Source organism: Chiloscyllium plagiosum, unplaced genomic scaffold (genome assembly GCF_037043375.1).
Source record: "Chiloscyllium plagiosum isolate Xiang-an unplaced genomic scaffold, Cpla_swu_hap1 HiC_scaffold_7, whole genome shotgun sequence".
In the NCBI taxonomy this organism is placed as follows: domain Eukaryota; kingdom Metazoa; phylum Chordata; class Chondrichthyes; order Orectolobiformes; family Hemiscylliidae; genus Chiloscyllium; species Chiloscyllium plagiosum.
The window spans coordinates 3,181,330-3,193,751 of NW_028270145.1; the positions used below are offsets into that span (position 1 = coordinate 3,181,330).

The following is a 12,422-nucleotide window of genomic DNA, read 5'->3' on the forward strand; positions in this document are numbered from 1 at the left end:
GAAATGGAGATTGCTTACCAGCACTTGCTGTTAATTCTAAATTAGCTACTTTTCCTGCTAAGGTGTTAGTAGATGAGCTGGTAGCAGTGCCAAAAGCAACTTTGCCAATGCATTCTGTGAGGTATGTGTGCCTCCTTCCTCAGGGAAGAGGGATGTCTTGCTGGGCCGGTCTCTGATTATGGGGACCATGTTAATGCTGGTCATAACTAAATGAGATAAGAGTCAGCATTGTGAACATTGTTGGAACAGCTCTTCCAGGTAAGAGGTAGACTTGGTCATTTGAACATAAGGCACTTTGTAGGAAATGTATGGTTGTGGGTCAGCAGGTGAGAAGCAATTACATTTCCCCATTTCCCTTTCACTATCATTCCTCGCATGGCAATGAGGCATAGCTTTTGAGTTTCTGAACTCCACAAAATATTATTGATTTTATCCTGTTGCATTCAATAATGGTCTCATCAGCTGATTAACTTAAAGAAAAGTTGCCCTATTTTTATGCCCCATGAAATCCAGCTTTTTTTTTAATGTAAAGCCTTGGCAGCTTTGAAGTGTGCTGAAGGGATAAGTATGCTCCAGATTAATCAGGTACATTACCTTTTAAGCTTTTAATTAACTATATCTGACACAATATTACTGTTTTTAGATTTCAGTCTGAAAGAGAATCAGGAGACAGAAATTTTGCTATAGGATACTACCTGAAGGAGAAGAAGGTTTGTAGAGTCACTTGGATATTTTAAGTACTTAAGTGTGTGTATATAGTTACATAAATTCATTCTCTTGAATGGTGCTATACTGCTTTAATGCTACATGTGCTTGTCATTTCAGTAGAAGTTCATTTTTCTAAGTTTCTGGTTACTGAAATAAGTGGTGCAATTTAGCAGTGATTATGGGAGTTTTTGTTCACAAACTAGCAAATCCTACTATCCTGCATTCATTTCCACAAAAGGGCAAACCTTCTTGAATGGCGAAAATCTAACTCTTCTATAAATATTTTAGTGTTTTCCAGAAGGAAGTGACATGACTGGTGTTCTAGATTTCTATTTCCAAGTGAGTGACTTTGTTCTAAAACAAGTATATCAAAATATGTTGATTAGCATTCAAATATATACAGTAGAGTTGAGTACTTTCCAAAGAAGTAAATGTTTGCTTTTTTACTTGGATTGATATATGCAAGCCTATTACATACTAAAATGTCCCCTTCTGTTCAAAACAAAATATGCAATTGGTGTCAGGTATCAAAAATCAAGGCAAGTGTTTGGAAGTACCAAAAATGTGACCCTTCATGTGCCAAAACCAGTATGAATAAAATTATTGGAGAAGATTTTGAACATAAGGATTCTGTTCCTGCATCTGTGTAGTTTTGGTTGTGAATATTTGTATGAAGTACTGGCCAACATTATCTAAAAGCAGTATTGGCATCGTAATGTGATCAACATTCTGCGAAAAAAGCTTACATTTATATACAACCATTCTCAACCTTGGGCCATCCCACAGTGCTTTATAGCTATTGAAGTATAGTCACTGTCGCAACAGAGGAAACACTGTAAAGCCCACAAAGAGCAGTGCAATAATGACCATTTTTGTTACTGATGTTGCTTGAGGTCTGGTATTGACCATGGTACTACTCATCCACTTGAACCTGTATCTGAAACAGATTTGAACGGACACTATAATAGGACATTTGTGAAGTTGCTATAAAGGATGAATAGATGAGCTGAATATATTGAATGGAAAGTCTTAGGTCCTCTCATAAGGGGAGACTATCTTTTTGTATCTACCCTGCCAGATCTCCTAAAAATCTTGTCTCCCCTTGTAGGAAAGTCTAAGACTATGGGGCATAATCTCATAATCAGAGGTTGTACATTTAAGAAAACAATGAGGAAGACTTCTGAATGTTGTGAAGTTGTGGAATTCTTTACCAGAGGGCTCATGAGGCTGGGTTGTTAAGTATATCCTAGGTTTGGGCAGATTTTTAATATGTAAGAGAATCATTGGTTGTGATGCTAAAGCAGAAAAGTGGGATTTGAGCATTATCAGATCAGCCATGTTCTCATTGGCTGACTTCTACTTCCATATGTCTTACAGTCCAACTCTGCTTTTCTCTCGAAAGGTGCGTTGTGAACTGCTGAGTGTTCATAGCAGTTTCTGTTTGTATCAGGTTTCCAGTTTATATTGTGTTTTGCTTTTGAAGCCAAGTGGTGATGTCCAGATTATGTGAGGCATTTGCAATAGTTTTATTGTCAGAAAAGTTGCTGGGTGCAAGTGAACTTGGAAGCTGCCCATTTTAATAACGCCTGCAATGGAAAGGAGAAAATCATGTAAAATAAAAAGACTATAAGAAATCATACTCTACATCTATATTTTATACTAAAGCTGTTTACGTTAATTTTCATATGTGCATTTCTTGCTTTCATACCACTGATGCATTTAAATGATTGCCTTTTTTTTTCTTTCCATTTAAAGTTGTGTTCCATTGAAGTAACATGTGAATCAGCTAGTGTAATGGCAGCAACACTCGCCAATGGTGGTATCTGTCCAATCACAGGCGAGAGAGTTCTGAGCCCTGAAGCTGTTAGGAACACATTAAGTTTGATGCACTCTTGTGGCATGTATGACTTCTCAGGACAGTTTGCCTTTCATGTAAGTATCAATATTAATTGTTATGTATAAATGGAACAAATTCACTCCACTTGGAGCATTTATCACATTGTAATTTTGTCAGAGAAAATCCCATACTATTTGAGGAGGACTAATCCACGATAATGGACTCCTGTGATGCAATTTAGTTAAGACATGCAAATATGAAGGAATATATTTTGTTAAACATGAAGAAGAGAAAAAATTTAAGTAACTTTGTTATCAAGTTAAGGAGCAACATAATTCCACTCTGCCCTTTCAATTATGGTTAATCTGTAACTCATGTCAATTTACACATCATAGATCCATATCCCTTAATGTTCTGGTGTAGCAAAACATCTGTCCATCTTAGTTTTGAAACTTTATGGTTTGAACTTAACAGCTTTTCAAACATTTTAAGTATTGTTTTGTTAAGAAACAACAAAGTTATTATCTAATCAATAGTCATGGAATAATAACTAAGAATATTTTATGCCTGAACTTTCCTTGGGTTATATACATAAGTGAAACCAGATAATTAGTGCTGAAACAAATACAATTTGTTATAAAGTATTAAGTGTCATAAACTTTCAGTATTGTGATTATAAATATCTGTGTAACTTTGGTTGTAGATAAAAAGCTTCAAGCTATGATCCCTTGTCATCAGATTTTAGACCTTTTAGATGGTTTTGTCGATCTAGTAGAAGCACCCTTCTGTTTTGAATGGAGTAAATCTTTGTACAACGTTTGGGGAAATTCAGAAATGCCAATGGATAAATTTTCAGAATAAACATTGAAGTTCTTTTGATTTCCTTTGTTTCCTTGGCCAGTCCTAAACCATTACTATCTCTCAGAAGTAAAGCAGTGGACGACAATTTGTTTTTTTTCATTTGTAGATTCCAGGAGTGTATTGGAGCATTCTGTAGGCTAAAAGTGGGTGTGTTGGCACATTTTTTTCCCAGAGTTATGTTGAAGCATATTATGATTCCAGAATTATGTGATGAAACCAATGTGCTGGTCCCTCTGTTAGTGGGTGTCTTTTGAGTTGTTCATCCAAGAAGCTTTGTGTTTAGATAGGCAGGACTGAAAAGGTATTTGGGAATTTCATTGCTGAAGTGGGATTGTATTCTTAGATGGCAGGTGCCATTCAATGACTGGACAGGAATGCTAGCTACTATTGCCTTGTATTAGATCACCAATACTAATCACATTTGTTGGCACACAAACTGAATTAATTTTCAAACCTCCCTAGGTCTGTCCTGCTTGGTCAGTACCACATAGTGCATTTGTCATGTGAACTTTTAGGGGTTCTGTTTCAGTACATTAAATAAAATAATTATCAAAAATATTATTTTGTGCCAATAGTGTATTTGCATGTAAGTACAATAATTCATATTTTTTTTTGTAGGTGGGTCTTCCAGCAAAATCTGGAGTTTCTGGTGGTATTTTGTTAGTTGTGCCCAATGTGATGGGCATTATGTGTTGGTCTCCACCTTTGGACAAACTTGGCAACAGTGTAAGGGGTATTCAGTTCTGCCAAGTAAGTGCAATGATATTCAAGTTGATGAGACATGCAAAAGTATTCATGGTTTCTTGTTCTGCACACCATCTTTTGTGATTGTGTAATACATGTAACCTATCCTATCTTAGGTCGTTTAGCTCAGATGGTTAGAGTGTGGTGCTAATAATGCCAAGGTCGTTGGTTCAGTCCACATACTAATCAAGTACATCATCGAGATTTGCGATTCGCAGGTTCACGCTTGCAGGGTATGCATTTGTCCTTGCTTTAGCCACAAAAAGAACGATAAAGAAAAGTAAGATAGAGTATGAGAAAAATCTAGCACAGAATATAAAGACAGATAACAAAAGTTTCTATAAATATATGAAACTAGAAAGAATGGCTAAAGTAAATGTTGGTCCTTTAGAGGATGAGAAGGGGCAGTTAGTTATGGGATATGATGAAATGGCTGAGGCATTGAACAGGTAATTTGCATTGATCTTCACAGTGGAGGATACTAATAACATGCCAATAAGAGACGAAGGTAGGTGAGGATCTGGAAACAATTATTATTACAGAAGAGTTAGCGTTGGGTAAGCTAATGGAGCTAAGGATCGATAAGTCTACTGACCCCGATGGAATGCATCCCAGGGTACTAAAAGAGATGGTGGGAGAAATAGCAGGTGGACTGGTGGTAATTTTCCAAAATTTGCTGGACTCTGTGGCATTCTCAGCAAATTGGATAATAGAAAATAGGACACTAGTGTTTAAAAAGGGAAAAAGATGGAAAATTATACACCAGTGAGCTTAACCTCTAACATGGGGAAGCTGCTGGTGTCTATCATCAAGGAAGAAATGGGGCATCGCGAAAGAAATTGTCCCATTGTACAAACACTGTATGGGTTCATGAAGAGCAGGTCATGCTTCACAAATCTTTTGGAATTCTATGGAGATATTTCAAGCAAGGTGGACAATGGGGACATAGTGGATGTGGTGTACCTAGATTTTCAAAAGGTCTTTAACAGGTTGCCGCACATGAGGCTGCAGCATAAGATGAGGGATGCACGGTGTTAGGGGTAGAGTGTTAGCAGGGTTAGAGAATTGGTTGTCTGACAGGAAGCAAAGAGTGGGGATAAATGAGTGCTATTCTAGCTGGCAATCAGTGACTAGTGGTGTGCCTCAGGAGTCGGTGTTGGTACCACAATTATTTACAATTTATGTAGATGATTGAAGTTGGGGATCACATGTACAGTGTTAAAATTTGCCAATGATACTAAGATGAGTGGCAGAGCAAAGTGTGCAGAGGACTGTGAAACTTTGCAGACAAACATAAATATATTGAGTGAGTGGGCAAAGGTCTGGCAGATGGAATACAATGTTAGTAAATGTGAAGCCATACATTTTGGTAGGAATAATAGCAAAATAGATTATTACTTGAATGGTAAAAAGTTGCAGCATGCTGATTTTCAGAGGGACCTGGGTGTCCTTGTGTATGAATCGCAGAAGGTTGGTCTGCAGGTACAATAAGTAATTAGGAAGGTAAATGGAATTTTGTCCATCATTGCTAAAGGGGTTGAGTTTAAAAACAGAGGCAATGTTACAGCTGTACAAGGTGCTGGTGAGTCCCACCTGGAGTACGGCATGCAGATTTGGTCTCCTTAAGAAAGGATGTACTGGCACTGGAGGGGGTGCAGAGGAGGTTCACTAGGTTGATTCTGGAGTTGAGGGAGTTGGCTTATGAGGAGAGGCTGAGTAGATTGGGATTATATTCATTGGAATTCAGAAGAATGAGGGGGGTTCTTATAGAAACATAAAATTATAAAGGGAATCGATAAAATAGAAATAGAATGTTTTCACTGGTGGGTGAGAGTAGAACAAGAAGGCATAGCCTCAAGATTAGAAGAAGCAGGTTTAGAACTGAACTGAGAAGGAACTTCTTCACCAGAGGGTTGTTAGTCTGTGGAATTCCTTGTCCAGGAAAGTAGTTGACGCTACTTCAGTAGCCGCTTTTAAAGCTGAGGTACATACTTTTCTGAAAAATAAAGAAGTTAAGGGATATGGTGAAAATGTGGTTAAGTGGAGCTGAGTCCGCGAAAAGACTGGCCATGATCTTAGAGTGGCGGACTGGCTTGAAGGGCTGAATGGCCTACTCCTGCTCCTAATGCTTATGTTTATCTCAGCCTGTCTGCAGTCTTTAACGCAATTGACTGTGCCATTGATCTTCAGTAGGGTATAACTACACTTCCCTGATTCTAGATTGTGGCATAGTTTAAAGATGTGGGAATGAAGATTTTATTTTGGTGAGTGGGGTTTTGTTAGCCACAAAAATGGATTCAAAGTCACAATCACATCTGCCAGGATCTTAATGACTGAGCAGGTTCAAGGGGCCAAATTATCTTGCCCATGTTACTGGCTAGGCCTGCATATATTTCTCAACCCTAAGTGTCTTATGAATCTCTGCAGTACTTAGGGTAGGTAAAGTCACAGTCAAAATCTTGGAACTCCTCCAATGTAGTACTCTGAAACTGAAAGAGCAGTGGAATGTTCCATAATTAGATGAGGTTTGTTTTTGAGGAGAGTTTGTAGCTTGTGGTATTCTCATGCATTTGCTGCCCTTGTCCTTCAGATAGCAGTGGTAGCAGGTATGGAAAGTGTTGGTGAATGAGTTGTGGTTAGTTGCTGCAATGCATTTTGTAAATGGTTGCCATTATGCATTGGTGGAGGGAGTGAATGTGGAAGGTGGTGAATGAACAGTGAAGCGTTTTCCCTGATTCCTGTTGATTTCAGCTTTGCTAGGGCTCCTAATGCCATAGTCAAATGCTACTTTAATGTCAAGGGCAGAGACTTTCACCTCACATCTAGAGTTTAGCTATTTTTCTCCTGCATTTGGTCTAAGGCTGTAATTAGGTCAGAAGCTGAGTGACCTTGGAAGAACCCAAACTGAGCATTAGTGATCCAGTTATTGCTGAGAAATTGCCACTGGATAATACTGCCAACAATCCTTTCCAGCAATTAACTGTTAGTTTAGTCTGATGAGGTGGTAATTAGCCTGGTTACTTTTGGTTTACTTTTTATTAATGAGATATAATTTGAACAGTTTTCCACTTTGCCAGATAGATACCAGTGCTATTGTGCAAGTTCATAGCCTTTACAGTATCCGGAGCCTTTAGCCATTTCTGGACATCATGTGGAGTGAATTGAATTGACTGAAGTCTGACATCCAAGGCATAGACAGATCATCCACTCAGGGCTCCTGTCTGAAAGTGGTTGCAATACTTAAGCCTTGTTTTTGGACTGATGTGCACGGCTCCCACATCATTGAGGATCAGGTTTTATTTGAAGGAGCCACTTTCTGTTAGTTTAATTGTCCACCTCCATTCATGTCTGGATGTGACAGGATTGTAAAGATTAGATGTGACCCATTGATTGTGGAATTGTTTAGCACTGTTCCGTGCTGCTTCGGTTTCTAAGTAGTCTTGTGTTGAAGCTTCAGGTTGTTGATATCACACATTTTGATATGTTGGGGCTGCTCCTTATCTGACCTCCTTCACATCTACTAACATTCACTCCCTCCACCACTGATAGTCAATGAAGTAGTGTGCACCATCTACAAAATGCACTGCAGGAATTTACTAGGGCTATTACCATCTTGACGGAACGCTACCACCTGCAAGTTCCCCTCCAGGCCTCCATCTCTGGGACTGGGCTATGGTTGGAACAGCACACAATGATTGATGATGATGGTGTCATTTCCTGTAATATAGAATTTGATGAGTATAATAATGTTAAGATGTTGACTGACTAGTCTATGGGACTGCTCTTCTAGATAGGCACAAGCCCACAGGTGTTAGTAAGGAGGACTCTGCTGGGTTGACAGACCTGTGTTTGCTGCTGTCATTTCTAGGTTGATACCAGATAGTATAACTATCAATTAACTCTTTTTAAATTTTATAGCAGTTTGGTGCAGCTGAGTGGCATACTAGGCCATTTCAGAGGGTATTTGGAAGTAAGCCACGTTGCTATCAGGTATAGGCCATATCATGCAAGAATGACTGACAGATTTCCTGTCCTACAGGATAGAATTGAATCAGATGTTTTTTTATGACAATCAACAATGGTTGCATTGTCACCCATTGCTGAGACTAGCTTTCAATTCCAGATTTTAATTAATTCCAGTGTAAATTCCAATAGTTGCCATATATATCCTAGCATATTAGCCTGGGGCCTCTGGATTGTCATTTCCGTGACATTATCATTAGACCTCCTGTTTCTTATGTTCATGCACTAAATCCTCAGTATTTGCAAAATCGCAAATTTGCCAATTCACACCAAAAAAAAGTAACAACAAAAATTAACATTGGGGGGCAAAAAATGTTAATCAGTGATTTTTTTTGTTTAAAACCTATTTTTAAGGAAGCTCCATACTCGCAAATTTCATTCACAGTGTTCTCAGGAACAGAATCCTTGTGGATATGGAGAATGACTGTACATGCCCATTTTCTGTAATTAGCCTGAGGTTTGGCATTTGGGTCTTGAATCTGAGGGTAGGCATTTGGGTCTGGAATCTGAGGGTAGATACTGTTGTGATTGCAGTAGGCTCCAGGGGTCAAAAAGAATTAGTGCCAAAATAGAGACATGAATAAGCACTGAGCAGAGAGGTGAGGATCATGTGCAGGCAGATGGGATTAGTTTAAAATTGCGTTTTGATTGGCACAGACATGGTGAACTGAAGCATCTGTTCCTGGACTGTACTGTTTTATGTTTTAATTGAAATCATATTAAATGTGGATGTTAAATACAGATACACTTTTGTATTGCTTGAGTTAAATGCAAATTATTTAAGACTATAACTGTTTGTGTTGTAAAATACTAAAACCTGTCCATACCCTGTGAGGGTTTAAAACTGAAAATGCTACAAAGAAGAATTTACCTGAACAATCCAAGCTCTGGTTTACTGTTTTAAAAAATGTTTACAATGTTTGTTGGTCTTGTTAACTGAGGATTCTTGTCCTAAATTTAATTTTAGGATCTTGTTTCGCTGTTTAACTTCCATAATTATGACAACCTGAGACACTTTGCGAAGAAACATGATCCTCGTAGGGAAGGTGGTGAAGTACGGGTAAGTTTAACTTTTAAAACCAGATTGAAAATAAATTTTTATCTATTCTTGAAAAAAATGAATAATCTCAAGCTGCCAAAATGCTCAGTTGATGAGGATTGGTGATTTGTTAGATGCATTATCAGAAAGAATCAAATCTGTTGCAATTACTTTGAAATGAAACAGCAATTGCTTTGTGTTTTCCACTGAAAATAGGAGCAGAACAGGTTTAGTTAAAAAAAACTATCAAATGCTGAGCTTCATGTATGGATAATCTTTCAGGAGTAGAAATCAAATTATGATTTGTAGTTGCCTCTTCAGGACATGTAATTTGCTCAGAGCCATTATTACATCTACTCCCTGTACCACTGGGAAGAAAGTATGTTGAATAGCATTTCATGTACAAAGAATATTAAGAATAAATACAAAACAAATAATTTTTACAGAAATTACTTTGCTTTTTGATGTGTTCCATTCCTTTTAGGAATTGCTGGTATTCTAGTTCCTAACCGTTCTTCAAAATTTAGCCTTGCAATAAACCATATACCAGTTATTTTTATATATTTATAAATGAACAATTGTAATGACGATGCAGAAATGTAAGAGAACTAGATGTATATGCAAAACAATCTTTGAAGTTGACAAGACAAGATGATATGGTCATGAAGAGCAGACTGGAACCTTTATTTTATAGATAGAAATATAAAATACAAAAGCAAGGGAGTAAAGCAACACTTGTATAAATTGCTTGCTAGACTTCGATTTGGAGCTGAAAAATGTGTTGCTGGAAAAGCGCAGCAGGTCAGGCAGCATCAATGGAGCAGGAGAATCGACGTTTCGAGCATAAGCCCTTCCTCAGGAAGGAGGAGGGTGTGCCAAGCAGGCTAAGATAAAAGGTAGGGAGGAGGGACTTGGGGCAGGGGTGTTTGAGCATAGGGGGATAAAGGTGAGGCCTCTGCTGAGGACTGATTTGGAGTCTTGTTTAATTTTGGGCACCTCACCTGATGAAGGATTTAAAGGTTCTGGAAATGTTTCGGAGGGGAATTAATAAAATCATTAAATGGGGATAAAAGCTTCAAATATAAGGAACCTGAAAAGATTTGGATTGTCTATAAAAGAAATACCTTAAATAAGGAATGATTTCAGTAGTTATTAGGATAAACATCGTGCACTAAGAGGCTGTTTGACTGCCAGAGGAACATAAATTTAAAGTAGCTGGCAAAAGAATGAACAAAGTGACAAGAAATTTTTATTTGTATTCATGGTGCAGACTGAAATAACTCCACGCAGACTGGTATCTTGTCACTAAGTCACCCTTTATTTCAAAGTACATAGCACTTGATATGATTCTGGCTTCCTGAGAGCCAGCTCTGAGGACCCCTGACACTCCTGTTTATATTTTTTATTTTTTTTCTGCCCTTCACCTCAAAGGGCAAGCACACCTGTTTTTTTTTTTTCTTTTTCTCTTTTTTTTTTATTTTGACCCCCACACTACCACCTAAGTGCGGTAGTGCTTATTTTATCCCCAGCACCCATGGTGTGTGTGTGCAGGTGTGAGACACAGTGGAAGACAAAGTGCACAAATCTTTATTCAATTTCCACCACCAGGAAGATAGGAAAACACCCGGGTGGCCAGTGACAAACACTGCCCTTCACATCAAAGGCCAGTGCTGTGTGATCAAAACAGTGAAGGGGAGGGTAGGGACTAAATCAAAATAGAATTGGAGGGAGAAATGATGCACTCCACTCCCTGCGGCGCCCACCTCTCCCTGAACAACTCCAGGGACACTCCTGTTTATTTTTCTTTTTTTTTTTTTTCTTTTTTTTCTTTTTCTTCTTCCAGTGACAAACACTGCCCTTATCCTGTGTTTATTTTTTTTTTAACCCCCACACTACCACCTAAGTGCGGTAGTGCTTATTTTATCCCCAGCACCCATGGTGTGTGTGTGCAGGTGTGAGACACAGTGAAAGACACAAAGTGCACCAATCTTTTATTCAATTTCCACCACCAGGAAGATAGGAAAACACCCGGGTGGCCAGTGACAAACACTGCCCTTCGCATCAAAGGGCAGTGCTGTGTGATCAAAACAGTGAAGGGGTGGGTAGGGACTAAATCAAAATAGAGTTGGAGGGAGAAATGATGCACTCCACTCCCTGCGGCGCCCACCTCTCCCTGAACAACTCCAGGGACACTCCTGTTTATATCTCTCAGCCCAAGCTCCCTGATTGGACTGTTAATCTGCTCCAGTCAGGGAACTCATTGAGATCCACCTGGCAACCTTGTTACAATCCCTATAGCCCTCCCCATCGAAGTGGCCTATTCTTTTTCTTGTCTCTTGTGGGGAATTCTCTCACAGGTTTTGGTTCCTCCAACTCTGCTTCGGATACAGGTGGTGTGTACCAGACCGCCTCTTGTGCTCAGAGCAACTCTGAATAAATTTATCCTCTTCAGGCAATAAAGGCGTTGAGGTGGTGACATCCACCGTATCCATCTCAGATTCTGAGTTTTCTACTGGCTCAAAGGTAGAAAACAGAGGGTGGTGGTGGAGGGTTGTTTTTCAGACTGGAGGCCTGTGACCAGTGGAGTGCCCCAAGGATCGGTGCTGGGTCCTCTACTTTTTGTCATTTACATAAATGATTTGGATGTGAGCATAAGAGGTACAGTTAGTAAGTTTGCAGATGACACCAAAATTGGAGGTGTAGTGGACAGCGAAGAAGGTTACCTCAGATTACAACAGGAACTGAACCAGATGGGCCAATCGGCTGAGAAGTGGCAGATGGAGTTTAATTCAGATAACTGCGAGGTGCTGCATTTTGGGAAAGCAAATCTTAGCAGGACTTATACACTTAATGGTAAGGTCCTCAGGAGTGCTGCTGAACAAAGATGTTGGAGTGCAGGTTCATAGCTCCTTGAAAGTGGAGTCGCAGGGAGGTAGGATAGTGAAGGCGGCGTTTGATATTCTCTTATTTATTGGTCAGAGTATTAAGTACAGGAGTTGGGAGGTCATGTAGCGGCTGTACAGGACATTGGTTAGGCCACTGTTGGAATATTGCGTGCAATTCTGGTCTCCTTCCTATCGGAAAGATGTTGTGAAACTTGAAAGGGTTCAGGAAAGATTTATAAGAATGTTGCCAGGGTTGGAGGATTTGAGCTATAGGGAGAGGCTGAACAGGCTGGGGCTGTTTTCCCTGGAGCATCAGAGGCTGAGG

General features: G+C 39.2%; 1 protein-coding gene across 4 annotated transcripts in view; it reads left to right on the forward strand.

Moving 5' to 3' along the window:
* Nucleotides 1–12,422, forward strand: part of LOC122551255 (glutaminase kidney isoform, mitochondrial) — a 119,427-nt gene that overhangs the window by 61,321 nt on the left and 45,684 nt on the right. For all 4 annotated transcript variants that reach the window (XM_087988676.1, XM_087988675.1, XM_043692870.2 and 1 more), the window contains exons 10-14: nucleotides 644–710; nucleotides 997–1,047; nucleotides 2,464–2,640; nucleotides 4,025–4,156; nucleotides 9,141–9,233. In XM_087988676.1, the coding sequence (XP_087844802.1) occupies nucleotides 644–710; nucleotides 997–1,047; nucleotides 2,464–2,640; nucleotides 4,025–4,156; nucleotides 9,141–9,233 (520 nt within the window). The remainder of the gene's footprint in view (nucleotides 1–643; nucleotides 711–996; nucleotides 1,048–2,463; nucleotides 2,641–4,024; nucleotides 4,157–9,140; nucleotides 9,234–12,422) is intronic.